Genomic DNA, 17,462 nt, shown 5'->3' on the forward strand with positions numbered 1-17,462 from the left:
TAACCAAATCCTGAAAAACCGCAAACTAATGCAATTTAAACCCGAGATGAAATGTCGATCTCAAACTGTACTAACATTATAAAAAAAATAAATCTCCACTTAAAATTGTTTAAAAAAAATCTTCAGGATCAAATGGTTTTACTAGCAAGTTCCACCAGACATCTAATGAAAAATATAACATCAACTTCACGTGACCTCTGCCAGAAAATAGAAAAGAAGGAACACTCTACAGATTATTTTACAAGGCCAAAGTTACACTGATAACAAAATCAGAGAAAGGCAGTACTGAAAAGAAAACCATAGACCGATATTCATGAAGACAGTGCAAAATCCTCAACAATATATCAGTAAATTGAATGCAGATATAATACAATGAATAATATACCATAACCAAATGGGGCTTACTTATCCTGGGAATGAAAGGCTTCTTCAATATTTGAAAAGCTATCAACATAATCTACCATGTTGACAGTCTAAAGAAGAAAAACAACATTGTCATATCATTTGATGCAGAAAAAGCATTTGACAAAATTTACATCTATTCATAGGCTAAAAAAAAAAAAACTAAGCAAACTAGAAATAGAAGAGAATTTCCTTTAAGAAGGCATCTAACTTGGGTGCCTGGCTGGCTCGGTCAGTAGAGCATGTGACTCTTAATTGCAGAGTCATGAGTAGGAGCTTCACATTGGGTGTAGAGATTACTTTAAAAAAAAAAAAGTTTAATGAAATTGTGAAATGTATTAATAAAATTCTTAAAAAAGAAAAGAAATAAAAAGGCACCTACATTAAACCCCTCGGCTAACATTATGCTTAATAGCAAAGGACTGGATGCTTGTTTGCCATCCCAAGATAGAGCACAAGGCAACTATGACATCTTATCACTTCTATATGACATTGTATTAAAAGTCTTAGTTGGTGCAATAAGACAAAGACAAGAAGTAAAAGGCATACATATTGAGAAAAAAGAAATAAAACTGTTCTAGTTGCAGATGGCATGACTGTCTATGTAGAAAATCCCAAAGAATCCACCAAAATCTTCTTAGAATTAACAAGGTGAATTTAGTAAGGTTGGAGAACAGAAAGTCACTCTGCAAAAACCAATGGCATTTCTATAAACAAGCAATGTGTAACAGAAAACCGAAAATAAAAAAAAAATATATAACTGCTCTAAAATAAAATATGTAGGTATAAATCTAACAGAATATGTATAAGATATTTATACTAAAAATTATGAAATCCTGGAAAACAAATCAAAGAAGCTCTAAATAAATAAAATGACATATCTTGCTCATGAATTGTAAGACTACATAATGAAGATGTCAATTATCCCCAATTAAAGAAAAAATACCAACAGGATTTTTAAATAGACATAGTTATTCCCATTCTAAAATTTATATAGAAAGTCAAAATGAAGAGAATAGCTAAAACAATTTTGATAATGAAAGGAAGAATAATATTGCCCAATCCTAAGACTCACTATAAAGCCATAGCAATCAAGGTAGTGTATATTAGCAAGGAAGAGATACAGAGATCAATGGAACAAAACAGACAGTTCAAAACATATCCACAGAAAACATCACCATTTGATTTTTGACAAATGCAAAAACAATGAGAAAGAATTTTCTTCTCAAAATGACATTGGAACTGTTGTACATCCGTATGCAACAAAGTGAACTTTTATCTAAACTTCACACCTTGTATAAAACTTAACTCAAAAAAGAACATAGATTAATGTATAATTTACAACTTTAAAACTTTTTAAAGATAGGAGAAAATCTTCATTACCTAGGGTTAGGCAAAGGGTTCTTAGGACAGCAAAATCATAATCCATACATGAAAAAAATGGATAAACTAGACTGGATGAAAATTTTAAAAATTTTGTTCTGTAAAAGACAACTGTAAAGAGCATGAAAAGGCAAGCTACAGAGTGGGAGAAAAATAACTGTAAATCACAGGTCCGGCAAAGACTTGTAATCAGAAAACAAAGAACTCTCAAAACTCAATAGTAAGAAAATAAACCAATTTAAAAATGGACTGATGTTGAACAGACACTTTGTCAAAGAGAATGCATAAATGACAAACAGGTACATGAAAATGTGCCCAAGCCTATTCGCCAATAGAAAAAATATATATATTAAAACTGGGATATGATACCACCACATGCCTCTTATAATTGCTAAAGTGAAAAATACCAACAATTCTCAGTGCTTGAGAGTCTTTGTAGGAACTAGAAGTCTCAGACCTTGGTGGCAATGCAAAATGACAATAGGCACTATGGAAAATGGTTTAGGACTTTCTCAAAAAGTGGGATTTGCCAGCAATCCCACTTCTGCGATTTACCTACAAAAATAAAAACTTCCATCCACACAAAAATCTGCAAGCAAATTTTCGTGCCAGCTCTAGTCATAATTGGCCCCAATGGAAACAACTCAGATGCCCTTCAATGGATGGGCAAGTGGATAAATGTTGGTACATCTATCCATTGGAATATTACTCATCAATGAAAAGTAATGAATCATAGATCCATACATGGATGAATGTCAAGGACATTAGGCTGAGTGAAAGAAGACAGTCACAAAGCATTACGTACTGTGTGATTCCATTATATGATCTTCTTGAAAAGGTAAAAACTATAATGATGGAAGACAAATCAATGGTTATCAGAACTTAGGGGCGGAGGATGGAGTAGATAGCATGAAGGAGATCTTTTACGTCTTGTGGCAGGAATCGATACATGGGCTGAAATTCATAGAACTATACACTCAAAGAAGTCAGCGGATTATGCTATATGATGTTTTGTAAGCTGCTTTTTAACTCAATACTTTATGAAAGCATCTTTTCTCTAACTGTAAATCTACACAGTTAAAAAAATGATTGATAAACTTGTAGAAGGTACTTTCAGTGTGCATGTGGGAGAAAGCTGGACTTAACTGGATTGAAAAGTGGGAGATAAAGTGGAAACAACATATATGGACAGCATTTCAACAAGTGTAGATGTGATAAGAGAATGATAGTGTGTTAACAGGAAGGGAGGGTAGGGTTGAGGGATTTTTTTTTTTCCACGATAGGAGAGATCTGACCACTTTTATTCCTTAAAGGGAGGAGCCTGCTGAGAAGGAGTGGTTGAAAATGTTGAGGAAAGTCAAGGACATCAGGGGGAAGTCAAGGACATCATGAGTAGACTGGGCTGTCCTGCAAGACTGTATGGACTGCGGTCCACAGTCCAGGCAAGGGGATGACCAGGGCGGGTGGGAGGTATTTCTTCTGTTATGACATGAGGGGGAGGGGATGATGGGATGTGAAGGGGGTAGAAGTTGAGCAAATTATCTGCTGATGGTTTCTATTTTCTCCGTGTAAAAGTGAAGTCATCTCGTAAGAGGAGGACAAAGGAGGAAAGACTGTAAGTGTCAGGAAAATGGAGAAAGACTAAAACAGTTGTTGTAAAGAAGGAGGAATAAAGTCCATAAGCATGGGAGGATGCCTCCTGGGCACCCAGAACTCAGTCCCTCTCAGCCCAGAAGGGATAGAGTGTCTCAGTGTTTAGCAAACAGCTTGTCAAAGATCCTTATCTGCATTTAAAATACAAGGACTTTGACCACAGAAGCAACATTCACTTGCGCAGAGCCAGTCCTGATGGTCATAAAGCTCCAAGATTTAAATTTCATTTTGGACAGACCTTGGTAATCTCTGAGGAATCTTTGACAGACAGAAATGGATGAGATTATAACATTAGAGCAGGTCATGATTCATTATTTCAGACTCAGTGTCAGTAATTCTTGGATGCACGCGGTAGAGAGGCCTCACGTGCACCTGAAAAGGTGAACAATCCAAAAAAAAAAAAAAAAGGCAACTTTGTTATCTGATCGTTTTGTGAAAGGATAGTCATTGTTTTTAAAGCATTGCCAACACTTTCTTCTCTAGGAAGTAGATATAAATGGGTAGCATCAGGGAAGTCCCTTGGGAATTTCTACAAGAGAAATGGGGAGGCTCTCCTTTGATTTGTAAATGCCTCTCAGAAAAAGTTAAAAATACACGGAGTACTAGGGAAAGCTTACAGAGCAGATGCCTAGGAATAGTAGTCAGGAAGGAAAGAAACAGACTTTTTAAGAAAGCAATGGACTAGGAGATAAGGACCGTGGATTCGGGCTGCAACACTCCCACCACCACCACCACGACCACCACGACCACCACCACCACCACCACCATCTACGTGAACTTGAGTCAGTCTCCTCACAGCCGAGCCTCAGTTTCTCATCACAGAATGAAAGTGGTTCTTGCGGATCTACAGCTAGATCACAACGTGCATCAGTAAAGGAGAAGCCCCAATTCAATGAGAGTTTGCTTGATGCTGATTTTTTTTTTCTAAAGAGATGCATTCTTCCCTAAGCCCAACAAATACGTACACCTATTTTTCATAAATAAAATTCAGAAATTTACACCTAACGCTTTACACTTAAACTCACCTTTCCAATTTCTCCTGACCTAATGAAATTTTATTAGTATTATGTTTTCGCTTCATGTAAGATGGCTGAGATTGCTATTAGCATCCAGCTCCCCTTAATTAAATTTGCTCTCCTCCAGATAGTCTTTTATCAAAGTTCTTGTTGCATCTTCAAAATCCTTCCTCACAGAGCACAACATACGTATTATACAGACAGAGATAGTCACCCTTTGTGATCTATTACTTTGTACCCTCTGAAATTCATGTTTTTTACATTTCTTTTAAATTTAAGACGATAAATGTCCAGACCATAATCAAGTTTCAGTTTATAATTTTTTTAAAGATTTTATTTATCTATTCGGCAGAGAGTCAGCATGAGAGAGAGAGCTAGAGCAGGAGAGAGGGACAGCGGGAGAGGGAGAAGCAGACCCTCCACTGAGCAGGCAGCCCAACGTGGGGCTCAATCCCAGGACCCTGAGATCATGACCTGAGCCCAAGGCAGACACTTAACCAACTGAGCCACCCAGGCGTCCTCAGCTTATAATGCTTTATTATGATTTAGAATTTCTCCGAAAAGAACAAAATTATATACATAGTGTGAACATTCATGTATCAGGAAGACTCAAAAAGCTGTTTTCTACTTTGTTCGAGTTGTGTTTCCAGGCATTGTGTGCCATACAGCTCTTGCCACTGTTCTTTCCAAATGTCCGATGTGTACTATGATAGACACCTGCTTTTCTCTGGGTCTCTAGTCCGTCTGACCCATAGGCCACGTATAATAATAGACCTTTTGGGAACTTAAAGGGGCATGGATTTCCAGGAACAATAAATAACCTTGGATTTAAAGGGGCTAATATTAAAACTATTCTTGCAGTTGTTCTGTAATTCTCCTGGTGATGGTCAACACAGGACGTCATTGCAGTACTAATCTCCAGTTATGAGGGCCCACCGTACCAACCCTGAAGCCCCCTGATGAACACGGCAGTCTTGCCTAGATGTGACAATGGAGGTCCGTTAGGATAGCCTCCCACTCGTAACATATGATCACTCCCACCAGTCTGTTCATAGAGAATTTATCAGTGCTGGAAAGAGTTCATTATGTTATGGCTCTATCTATAAAGCCAGTTTTATAAAATTCAGTTTGTGTGTCTTAGTTGGATTCTGACAACATACATAAAGGTAAGTATGTATGTATGTAGAGGTATTCACACTGGTTTTGTTTTTTATCTTGACAGCAAATGACCAATTTGACCAAAAAAAAAAAAAAAAAAAAAAGGCAGGGGGAATCATCTTCAAATGAGCAATTATATCATAAAAAGTAAAAAAATAAAAATAACAAAATGAGAGATTCTGTAAGATCATAATTGAATTTATAAAAACTGGAAACCATTACAGCCCCCTGCCCCCAGAAGACTTGGATGAGCTTGTCATGGAAGGATCACCTCCTTCCAGGAATGGCTTTCCTAAAATCTAGTCTGTGCACTGCTTTCTAGGATGTGAAGCATAATCCCATGAGGAGGTGCTGTGTCATTCTCTAGGAGTATTTAAATGTTTCACATGTTTGGCTAGAGATGTGTCTAGTATATCTATAATTAAATTTAAAAAAAAATCAAAGTAATTAGTCTATTCTTATAGAGCTGGCTCTATTCTACTCTATGTCGGAGAGGATCTGAATTTTACAAGAATAAGGAATGATTTTGGTTAAGGCAACTTGTAAACTTTTTCTGCTTATTCTTTGATATATTAACACTCCTTCACATTCCTTCAAATATTTCATTAGAAAATGTATTTCCTACTCCCACTTCCAAACCACTGTACCTAGTTACTTCTTCCTATTTATCTTACCCACCCAAAGTTGAGCTGCACAATGGCAAACTCTTATTTGCGAGTCGCAGAAGTGATTGTCATTTCAGGAAAAATCCACTGTGTGCAAAATTACATGGAGTGAGTTTCATGTTTCTTGATTTCTGCCCAGCTTTAATAGAATTATTTTTCATTTGATAAATATATGTTACAGACTGGAACATAATGCAATCAGGACAGACCCTTTGGGACAATGTGACTAGACTTTCATCATAAGGAAGGAGTGGGGTTAAGACCACTGGCCTCAGACTCTGCTGGAGGAGGTGAGATTTACGTTGGTTGAGAAGATGCAGTCCGATGCCCCCTGCCCAGTTACTGAAGAACTGAGTTGAATGACATTCGCACAACCATTAAAAGAACTTCATCAAGATATGCCCTCTGGGGAAATGCAGAAGTAGAGAAAAATGATCACATGGCTGGAAAGCTGAGAAATACTACTCTTTGCAGAAATCATAGGAATTGAGTTCCACATGCACTGAGTAATGAAGCAGTACATTTGTAAAACCTTTTATACTTCGGTTATTGTTACGCAAACAGCTAAAATGTTATTACTTATAGAGATTATAAACTATTTCCATCATCTTTTTAAAAGATTTTACTTATTATTTATTTATTTATTTATTTATTTATTTATTTATTGGAGAGAGAGAGAGGGAGAGTGTGCTCATGAGTGGGGGGGGGGGAGAAGAGGAAGAGAGAATCTCAAGCAGACTTCCCGTGGAGCAGGGAGCCACAGGGCTCAATATCAAGAGATCATGACCAGAGCAGAAACCAAGAGGGGATTCCTAACCAACGTAGCCACCCAGGCATCCCATGTCCATCATTTTTATAGTAGAGCTCTCCAGATGACTCGAAAGCTAGGATCCAACAGCAAGACAAAGAAAAAAATAAGTGTTTCAAGAATAATTCTAACAGATCGAGAACTATGTTAAAACGTAGCAAAGCCAACATTAGAAAATACAAAAATTAAAATATTGTCATAGTAATGATACTACAGAGATGTGAATGCCTGGGTATTGGGGCAGGAGGAGGGTGAGGAAGGGGGTCCCCAGTGGCCACCTGAAGCCATCCCTGCCCTGGTCTCCTTTGCCTGCATTTAGGGATTTGGAGGGTACCTGGTAGGCCCATAAGTCCTTTCCTTCATCATTTGAAATTATTATCACTGGTCTAAGGCACTACTCTGACATACTTCTTTGAAAAATGAACATCTTGTAGGAAAGGACCATGCAATTAATAGCTATTCTTAACTGGAGTTGAAAGTGTTCCCAGATATCAGTTAACCCTTTGCCACCTGACCTCTCCCTCCCCCAATCAAACAATACCTAGCACTTACATGACACTTACTAAGTGCAGTTTACATACATTGTCCTATTCCATACACAAAACAACTTTACAGTTGTATAGTATATAACCTCTATGTTAAAAAGAGGAAGTTTAAAAAGTAAAGAAAAAAGATAAAGAGAAAATTGAGGCTTAGAGAGATTAAGTAACTTGCCCTAAGTTACAGAGCTGGAAAATGATTGTGTGCGTACTGGAGTCCCATCACAATATCCATGCTCTTAGCCTCTATAGTATTATGCTAAAGGTTACCCAAAAATATGGCATTTTCCCCTTTATTCTGATTTTTCTCTTTACTTTTCTCTTTAAGGTATTTCATTTTCTTCCGGGAGAATAAAGACACTGTCTTGAATCAATGAGGCCAAGAAAGTAAATTGCTTATAACTTAAAACCACATGTTCATATTAATGGATGGATGGCCTTTCAAACTAACTCACCGTATAGTATGTTGAACACTCTTTGTATTGAGCATCTTTCTCAGTAACCCAGTGATTGGAGTGATGCACACTGTTTTGTTTCCCCTCCAGGGTCCCTCAGGACTTGGGGCGTTACTATGGTGGGAGAGCAGGAGAGCCTTGCTCTGTACATGCTGCTGTAGGGGCCAGGGAGACATTCTTTTTTTTTTTTTTTTTAATTCATGAGAGATACAGAGAGAGAGAGGCAGAGACACAGGCAGAGGGAGAAGCAGGCTCCCTGCAAGGAGCCTGATGAGACTCGATCCCCAGACCCAGGATCACGCCATGAGCTAAAGGCACATGCTCAACCACTGAGCCACCCAGGTGTCCCAAGGGAGACACTCTTCCTCTGTGTTCATTTTGTGCTCTTTTCCAAGGATCCATTTTTCCTTAATCCATTCTGCACATTTAAGTCAGAACATGGACATTGCTTTGGGTCTGAACTAGGAAAAAAATAATCCACGTCCTCACTGAACTTGGCATTTACTTCAGTGCAATTAAACATATTGATCTTGATTGCTGCGTCATGTGAACAATTAATTTTGCTTTGTTTTTGGTCCACGTGGCTGCAAGTTTAACGGACACCAACATCTTAACAAATTGAAATCAAATGAAATCTGATTATGAGGAAAGTCTCAATAGCCTTAAGAGTGAAAAATTATTTAAATGGCAAGTGCTAATAATGTTCACATCATAAACTTGCTAATTGAGACTCCGTGGCAAATACCATCGCAATAACAGACACTACAGTAATGTTATTTAGGGAAAAAGCATTAGGAAATTTAATCTTAAAATAATAATTTACCGTTACTTTTTTTTCAAAGCTATTAAAATCCTTTATGCTGGGAAATATGCAGTGTAACTCTGAATATGTCAGCACTTGTAAGTGCTCTGAAAATGAAGCATGCACTTACAGGCCAAGTAGGATTTTTCAAAATCCCCTCTTACAGGGATAAATGGCTTTCTTTACCTTTTCAATTTGACTTTGTAAACAGCTTTTAAAAGATTTAACAATAAACTTACTATAAAATATGACATCCATGTTATCATTAGTACTAATGGCAATAAATGGTTTTTTTTTGTGTGATCCCGTCATTTCATAAAAAGTGACTTTTTATAATTCATAAACTAGTCTCCAGTCTTCAGATGTAAGTATGTATCCCTTGAGGTGCAGCATTTTTCCGTAAGAGAAAAATATGTATAGTATCCCAAAACCTTATGGTTCTATAAACATTGTCTACTCATTGAAAGGAGAGAAAGAAAATGTATACAACCATCCAAATACTCCCAAATTTTCTGTGATGGTTTGTTTTTTGTTTGGGGGAGGGAAGGAGGATTGAATTATTTGGGGTCTTGATAAATTGAATCCGCTAAATCACACTCCCACCTGATTTTGAATGGGCAGGTAGCTCATATTTGCTGCTACAAGATAGATGATGACCCTTCAGTAATCAGGAGTTGAGTTCCGAGTGTAGTCTTAATGCACAACTAATTGCTATTATCTAATCTCTTGATCTATTTAAAATAAAGACACTCACCTTATCTCCATCCATCTAGTACTAGAAACTCCCATAGCAATGTCTAACTAGACGGAGTTCAATACACAACTCTAGCACAACTATCATCGTGCCCACGGCACACAAATGCATCCTACAGACTGCTTAAATGAAAGCTCTTCTGTGCTATTTTCATTTCTTTGTAACCAGTAAATGTAAATAGGATTGAGGGAGCAGTAGTAAAATCAATTCTAGTCTTTACAGTTATGAAGATGAGATGTAATCTCTTCATCAACGTAATTTATTATCATTTATTTTGTCTGATACACCCGGAATACATTTATTCACTCATCAAACATGTATTGATGGCATACTAGGCAGCAAGTACGGTTCTAGGAAACGGAGTTAGGAAAGACCTGAGAGTGGAAGACTTTGCCCTGCTAATGAGTTTGGGTTTTATTTTAAGAAAGAAGGAAATAGCCAAAGTAAAGAATTTTACAAGGGGAGAACATGATTAGGTATGCTTTTTTTCAGAGTTTTACCTCTGGCATTTATTTTTATGAAAGATGGATTTGATATGAGGATGGTAACTTAAAATACTACATGAGAAATAAGGACCTGCCCCAAGGCAGTGATGTGAACAGAGAGTGGAGAAGACAAAGCAAAGGAAGGGTACAGGATGAGTTAACAGTTGCAGGCTTGGGTGACTGTGGGGGATCTTGGTATTTATTTATTTATTTGAGAGAGAGAGCATGAGTGACAGGGGGAGAGGGGAGGTGCAGAGGGTGAGGGAGAAGTAGGCTCCCCGCTGAGCAGAGAGCTGGACATGGTGCTGGATCCAGGACCCTGAGATCATGACCTGAGCTGAAGGCAGACACTTAACTGACCGAGCCACCCAGGAGCCTCAGGGAATGCTGAGTACTAACAGATAAGATGCTTGTGGGATATCCTGTGACTCCTAGGTCATTAGATCTATATGCCTGGGGTTCAGGAGAACTATCGAAGATTAAAATACAGGCTTAGGAATATTTGACATGTAGGTCTGAATATAACTACCTAGGGAGATTGCACAGAGAGGGAAATAAAAGGGGGCACATAAATTCTAGAAAGCACTAACCACGACATGCTACACCCTAAGTAGGACCACAGGTGAGGATTGGAGTTGGTGGAGAAGTAGATGAGAAACAAACACAAAGCCAAATGTGGATAACACATTTCAGAATTTTTACAAAGCACCACTCAGGGTACAATCTCCAAGAGAACATGTAATGTCCAAGGTGTCAGGAGCGAGTGATGTTGGGTGTACATACACGTGTGCTTCTTATGTGCCAAAGAAGTAGACAGGTTTGTCCAAGGGCTTTAAATCTTGCTTGTAAATTAGCTGTATGAATCCTTTTATGTCACCACAGCCATTTCTACATGTATGTACAAGGCATTTCACTAAGACCTGAAAACACAGCAAAGCATTTGAGCCGTACAGCATCTTGCAACCAATTTGAAGGACTTTGCCGCTATTTCAATCTGTAGTTCTGGTCTCCTGTGAGCCCATCCCATGTCGCCCTCAAGTTCACAATGGTAGAAAAGTCTATTTGAGATAGTATGTTTCCGGAGCATGTGAGCTCCGAGGAAGAAACTGGAATTTTGGATGAATGAGCTCTGTTGAAGTCCATTCTAGAAATGGCTAAGCTGACTAAGTGTGTCTTGCATGGGTGCCAAGAAGAAATTAAATGCAAAAGGGAGAGAACAGAAATATCACTGTGTTGTTTCTATTTATTCAATATATTTGTTTTTAATCTTTAGTAGCTTTTATGCCAGGCTCTGGTGCAATGCTGGGCAAGATCTGCAACAGATACAGCAGTAAATAGAACAGACAAATATCTGTGCCTTCAAGGAGCTTTCATTCCAATGGGGAAAGGGGGAAACCACAATAAACAAAGCAAATAAGTTAAATATATGATATGGAGTTGGTGAAAAGCGTCTGGAAGAAAAAATAAAGTAGGGAAGGGGTATCGAAGTTCTTTGGGGGGAGAAGATACCATATTAATTAGGCTAGTCAGTGGGGGCCTCCCTGAGAAAGTAGCATTCGAATTGAGGCCTAAAATTAAGAGATTAGGCCATGGAGATAATGAGTAAAGAGTGTTTCAGGCAAAGGAAAAAGCAAAATATATGAGGGAGGCAAGCCCCTGGCATCCTCTTGGAACAGCAAGGAGACCAATGTGGCTGGAGAGAGACAAACCAGAGGAAAGTGGTGAGAAGTGGTATCAGAGAGATAGTGGAGGAGGAGGACACAGTAGAACCTGGGCTGATGCAAGGATTGTGTTGAGTGATTTTGAAAAGGAAAAGTGGATTCTGGAGTTCATGGAAAGAAGGTACCTTAAAATTTTCAAGAATAACATTATTTTCCTATCAGTCAACCCTTTCTTTTTGAAGGTGGTGCTTCTGCCAATGACTTCCCTGATCCTCTGGGTTTCACCATAGGAATCCTTCCTTCTCAAAGACTAGAGAACTTGACTGCATTTCTCTGAGATGTCACATCTTCAGAAGATCCACTGAAGGCAGTGTCTGTGCCTTCCAGAACACTCAGTAGTAAGAACAACGTGAAAATTTGAAAGGATCTTTCCCAGAGCTCAGGGAGAGAATAATGCACTGAAATCACATTCTGTGTTGGTAACAAAACGTCACTAGAAAAAAAATAAAGCTTTCCCCTGAGAGTTTTTAAGATATTTCAAGACCTTCACGTCCTTGCAACTTAAATATGACCCAATAAATATCTCCTAAAACAGAATATAGTTCTTTGGATAAAGAAAGAGGAAAAAACACCAAAGGAAAGAAGCCACCTGTGGATCTTGTGGTACCATCCACATCATGGGGGCACACTTTCTTGGATATTCCTGAAGCAGTCTTTTCAACTGGGGTTTATGTATTACTCTAGTTCACAGAAGGAATAAAGAATGAGGACAGCTAGGGACACCTCGGTGGCTAGGGACACCTCGGACAGCTAGGGACACCTCGGTGGCTCAGTGGGTTAAGTGCCCAACTCATGATTTTGGCTCAAATCATGATCTTGGAGTAATGGGATTGAACCCCACATGGGGCTCTGTGTTCATGGGGGAGTCTACTGGAAATTCTCTCTCTCTCTTTTTCACTTCTCCTCCTCTCTCTCCTCCCCTCTCTCAAATAAATACATATTTAAAAAAAAAGAAAAAGGAAAAGAAAGAAAAGAAAAAGAAAAAAAAAGAAAAGAAAAAGAAAAGAAAAGAAAAGAAAAGAAAAGAAAAGAAAAGAAAAGAAAAGAAAAGAAAAAAAGAATGAGGACGGGTAGGTAAAAAGGATTTCTCACCACTAACTCAATGGTAGCCTTTCCTATTGGAACCGTTGTATGATTTCCACAGTATGTGGCCACAGGTCTGAAAACTCGGGCTTTCATCCTGACTATGCTGTTAACTGGCTCTTTACTACTTAAAGTAAATACAGTCTACCATTTACTGGAACTTCGTTTTCTTACCCAAACAGTAAGCAGTCGGACGGACAAAAACTACAACTTCCTTGTTAGGGAGATCTACAAAAATGAGCTGCCATGGAAAGAGCTGAGTCCAGGTTATCTAACAAGTTCTTTACTCAGTGATTTATTAGAATTATTTTACCTAGAGATTTTTTTTTTTAAGATTTTATTTATTTATTTGAGAGAGGGAAAGAGTGCTCCAGCCTGGAGCAGGGGGAGGGGCAGAGGGAGAAGCAGATTCCTGGCTGGGCAGGGAAGGGGGGCCCACCCCCCCAGGCTCTGGCTTGATCCCAGGACCCTCCCACTCCCCCCAATCAGGACCTGAGCAGAAGGCAAACGCTTAAGTGACTGAGCCACCTGGACGCCCTGGAGATGTTCATTACACGGTATTGTACCCCTCTGCCTCTTTCTGTTCCCATAGACACTACAGCCTGACCACAGTATTTTTTTCCATTGAGCCCCAAGAACGGTCTGAATTAACTAATTAATTAATCAATTTATTTATTTGCTTGTTTACTATTTTGCATCGTGCCTCATGATCAAATAATTGGAGCTGGCGTTCAAGTTGAAAACAATCTGTATCTTATCATTAGGGCAACGATTATCTGGAAGGCAACAGTCCCTAGTATCCCTGAGAAGAGCTCTCACACCCCGTCCGCCAATCTCTCCCACTCCTAAAGGGTTCTAACCTGTCCTCAGTTCCACCAGCGTAAAATAGTTGCTGGCACCCTGGGCATAACCAAAATGGATCAATTAGCTTTTCAGTTAAAGAGGGCGAGAAAAAACAGAATTCATTTCCCTTCCTTATTAAGCCCACTTCCATCCTAAGAGGAGAGCCTTCTGTAAAAGAAAAACTCAGACAGGCAACAAGTGTCGAAATCCATGACTTCTTGATCTGTGTACTCCCACACACTCACTTTCTTCCTATCCAAACCTACAGCAGCTTAGATCAAAAAGTCCGTGTTTATTTCAGTTCCAATGAGAAGTCCTAATAATGTTATTAAATAACTGGGATGAATTTTAATCTGATGACAGCTTGTGACCCAAAAATTGCTGTTTAAAATTAAAATGCATTCAAAATGAAACTGGCAAGACAACCACAATATTAAACTTGCAATCTGCTGTGAAAAAACACCTATCAAAAGCACTATATTAAATATGAAGATAATTAATTTCCATATAGCTTCTTGCAATTGAAATCTGAAAATGATGGCCCATGAATGCATTGCCCTATTAATTTAAAATTGAATATATATATTTTTTCAAATTAGGAAGTCAGAGTAGAGACGGATTGGTTTGTCTTTAGTAATATACCCTTTGGCAGAGCTCCAGGTATAATCTAGGGCTACAGACTTCTGGGTTTCTCCTTTGATGAACAAAAGTCCTCTATTTTCTTCATCCCAAATGTTCACCTACAATAAATTTAGAAATGGTTTCCACCTGCTTAGTTTTAAGTTTATTTATAACTTTTAAGCTATAATTAAGGTATATTAAATGGAATCTTTAGAATCTCTTATATGCTAGCTTTAAAAAATAACTACACTGACATTTTTGATAGATCAGCTAAATCGTCCCTAAAGTTGGTTAAGAATCGGGGCTTTAAAAAAAATTTTTTGGGGGGGGCAATGGATGTTTGCATCAGTGCTAGTGTTATACATAATAACATAAATAAAACTCAACCCAATGTGTATTTTTTTCATCTCAAATTTCAACATTTAAAAAACTGTATGGGGTCATAAAATGATGCATTACAGCTGTTTGCAAACAATTTAATGGCCAAGTCATAGCTATTTGCTAGTTTTCAAAAGGTGCCAAAGAACCATTAAAAATTTCACAATGAAACATAATTATAACAATTAACATGTGCACTTAATCACAGCCTTAATGTTCCCATGCGTTACTTGTTCTAGGTTCACCATAACATTAAAATAGCACAGGCTGGAAAAAAAAAAAAGTACCATATTTCACTCTCACTATTGCACACATAGGAAAGGAACTCACCCACTCCTTTTGCAGAGAGACCACAGGAATGGTTATGTTGCAGCCATTATTTTTAATTATCATCCCTGGGACATAATACACGCTCAGTAAATGTTGTAGCCGAAGGAATGAATGACTGTGACTGTGTGTGATCGGGTGACAAGCGCACGGGGGTAAAAGATCTAGTCTCGGAGGCTGCAGGACCCCTGAGCGGACAAGGGCTGTCGCAGTAGGGCGCCTCGAACCTCCCTGCCATACCCTACGTGGGTGCACGTTGGTGCACGCGTGTGTAAAAAGGAGAAAGGACTCAGTCCAAGCCCTTGCATCGCTCAGGCGCTGCCTGTATCCCAAAGGCAGGATGTGTAGGGACACTGCGTGGGAGATGCCCCAGGTCCTCGCTAGGGCTGCTGGCTCTGTTCGTATCGAGCCGGTTTCTGTCGGGGCGCAGGGTCCCCGTCCGCCTCGGCCCGGGCTCCCCAGTCCGGCCCCAGTGCCCTGCGCTGTCGGCCGCCAGGCCCCTGCCCGGGTCGCCGGCCGCGATGCTGGGAGAGAGGAGGGGGTCCGGATTCCAAGCCTGCCTTCCTCTCATTGGCTTAGAGAACCCGAGGGGCAGGAGCAGGGGCCAGAGGAGCCCCGAGCCGCACCGTTAGGGCGAACCCGGGATTTGGCCCTCCCGGGCGGGGACGAGGTCCTGCAGGTGGCAGCCCCCGGGGGTGGGGGTGGGGGTGGGGCGCACGGCAGGTGGCTCCGGCCGCAGGTCCCGGGGTGCATCCGGAGGGGCTGTGCGTGGACGGCGAGGACCGGCAAGCGCCCCGCGTGCACCCGGCGGCGTCCGCGATCTCCGTCGCAGGCGCGGAGCCTCGAACGCCGCGTCCAGCTCAAGTTTTCGGCCTGTCTTCCAACAGGTGCACCGGCGCCCCCCGCCCGCCGCGGCCCAGGCACGGCCCGCCGCGCCGAGCGCTCCCGCCCGCCCCCCGCCCGGCCTGCCCGGGGCGCCCCGCCCGCCCTTACCTGCGGCGTGCAGCCGGAGCAGCAGGCACAGCGCGGGGACGCCGACCGCCGGCCGCATCGCGCCCGCCCCGGCCGCCTCGCCGAGGGGCTGCAGCCCGGGCCCGCTGGCCGTGGGGGCGCTCGGGGCGGCGGCAGGACGCGCGCGGGGACGCGGGACCGGGAGGCGGCGGCGGCGGCGGCGGGGGCGGAGCCGGGCGGGGGCCGGGCGCTCGGAGGCGGCGGCTGCCCGGCCTCAGGCACGCCCGCAGCGGGGCGGGGGAGGGGGGCGGAGAGAGCGGGGAGGGGAGGGGAGGGGAGAAGGGAGAGCGGGGAGGGGGGAGGGGAGGGCGGGCGAGGGGCGGGGGGAGAGCTGGGAGGGGGGAGAGAGGGCGGGGGGCGGGGGGCACTCGCGCGCCGGCCCTCGGAGCGCCCCCCGCCATCCACGGAGCCCCCCCGCCGCCCGCGGAGCCCCCCCAGGCCATCCCCGGAGACCCCGCCCCCGGACCCTCTCGCCGCCCCTAGAGCTCTCCCCGCCCTCGAAGGCCCTGGAGACCCCCCCTTCCCGGAGCCCCCGCACCGCCCCCCGCTCCTGGAGCCCCCCCTCGGAGCCCCCCTTCCCGGAGTTCCCGCACCCCACCCCCGCTCCCGGAGCCCCCCCGCCCCTGGAGGCCCCCGCCCCGTTCACGGCGCCCCAGCTCCCGGAGGCCCCCCCCGCCCCTGGAGCCCCCCCTTCTCGCTCCCGGAGCTCCCCCGCCCCTCGCCCCTCCCCGCTCCCAGAGGCCCCCCCCGCAGCACCCCCCTGGAGCCCCCCCGCCCCCGGAGCCCCCCCCGCAGCAGCCCCCTGGAGCTCCCCCCGCTCCCGGAGCCTCCCCCGCAGCACCCCCCCTGGAGCCCCCGCCCCCCGCTCCCCGCTCCCCGCTCCCCGCTCCCGGAGCCCCCGCCGCCCCCGCCGCCCGCCGCGCCTACTGAGCATGCCCGGCGCCGGCCCCCGCGCCGCCCGGAGCTTCGAGGAGCGGGTCGGCCTCCGGGTCCCCGCGCCGCGGGCGGGGCCGTCTGTCCAGCGGGCGCGGGTCAGCGGCGGTCGGTCGGCGACCCGGGCCGCGAGTGGAGGCGCGGATGCGGGGCTGAGGGCCTCCGCGTGCCCCGGCCGCCTGCAGGGCGGGTGTCGGCGCCCCCCCCACCCCGGGGGCCCAGCCTGCTGCACCGTCCCTGGCCTGGCCGCGCCCCCCTGGGCACCTGCTCAGCATCCTCCCGGCGGGTGGGCGGGGGGGGGGGGAGCTTCTTCCTATCAACTTCCCCCTTTAGCTTCCTCGGCCTGGCTGCCCCTCCACACCCCCTCCCCGCACCTGCTCAGCATCCACCCCGGCGGGAGGGGGGGCTTCTTCCTACCAAATCCC

The 17,462-nt window shown here is 43.4% G+C and overlaps 1 protein-coding gene across 2 annotated transcripts in view; it reads right to left on the minus strand.

The window, feature by feature from the left end:
• The window catches only part of PTPRR (protein tyrosine phosphatase receptor type R), a 232,592-nt gene extending 216,382 nt beyond the window's left edge, over positions 1–16,210 (minus strand). Inside the window, exon 1 of one of the 2 annotated variants that reach the window (XM_077913837.1) lies at positions 16,087–16,210. In XM_077913837.1, the coding sequence (XP_077769963.1) occupies positions 16,087–16,144 (58 nt within the window). In that variant the 5' untranslated portion in view covers positions 16,145–16,210. Of the gene's footprint in view, positions 1–15,096; positions 15,757–16,086 lie in introns of those variants that run through there. The other variant, XM_077913838.1, reaches the window with a different exon arrangement.
• Between the last annotated feature and the right edge of the window lie 1,252 nt (positions 16,211–17,462).

The sequence above is a fragment of the Canis aureus genome, chromosome 11, assembly GCF_053574225.1.
Source record: "Canis aureus isolate CA01 chromosome 11, VMU_Caureus_v.1.0, whole genome shotgun sequence".
Classification (NCBI taxonomy): domain Eukaryota; kingdom Metazoa; phylum Chordata; class Mammalia; order Carnivora; family Canidae; genus Canis; species Canis aureus.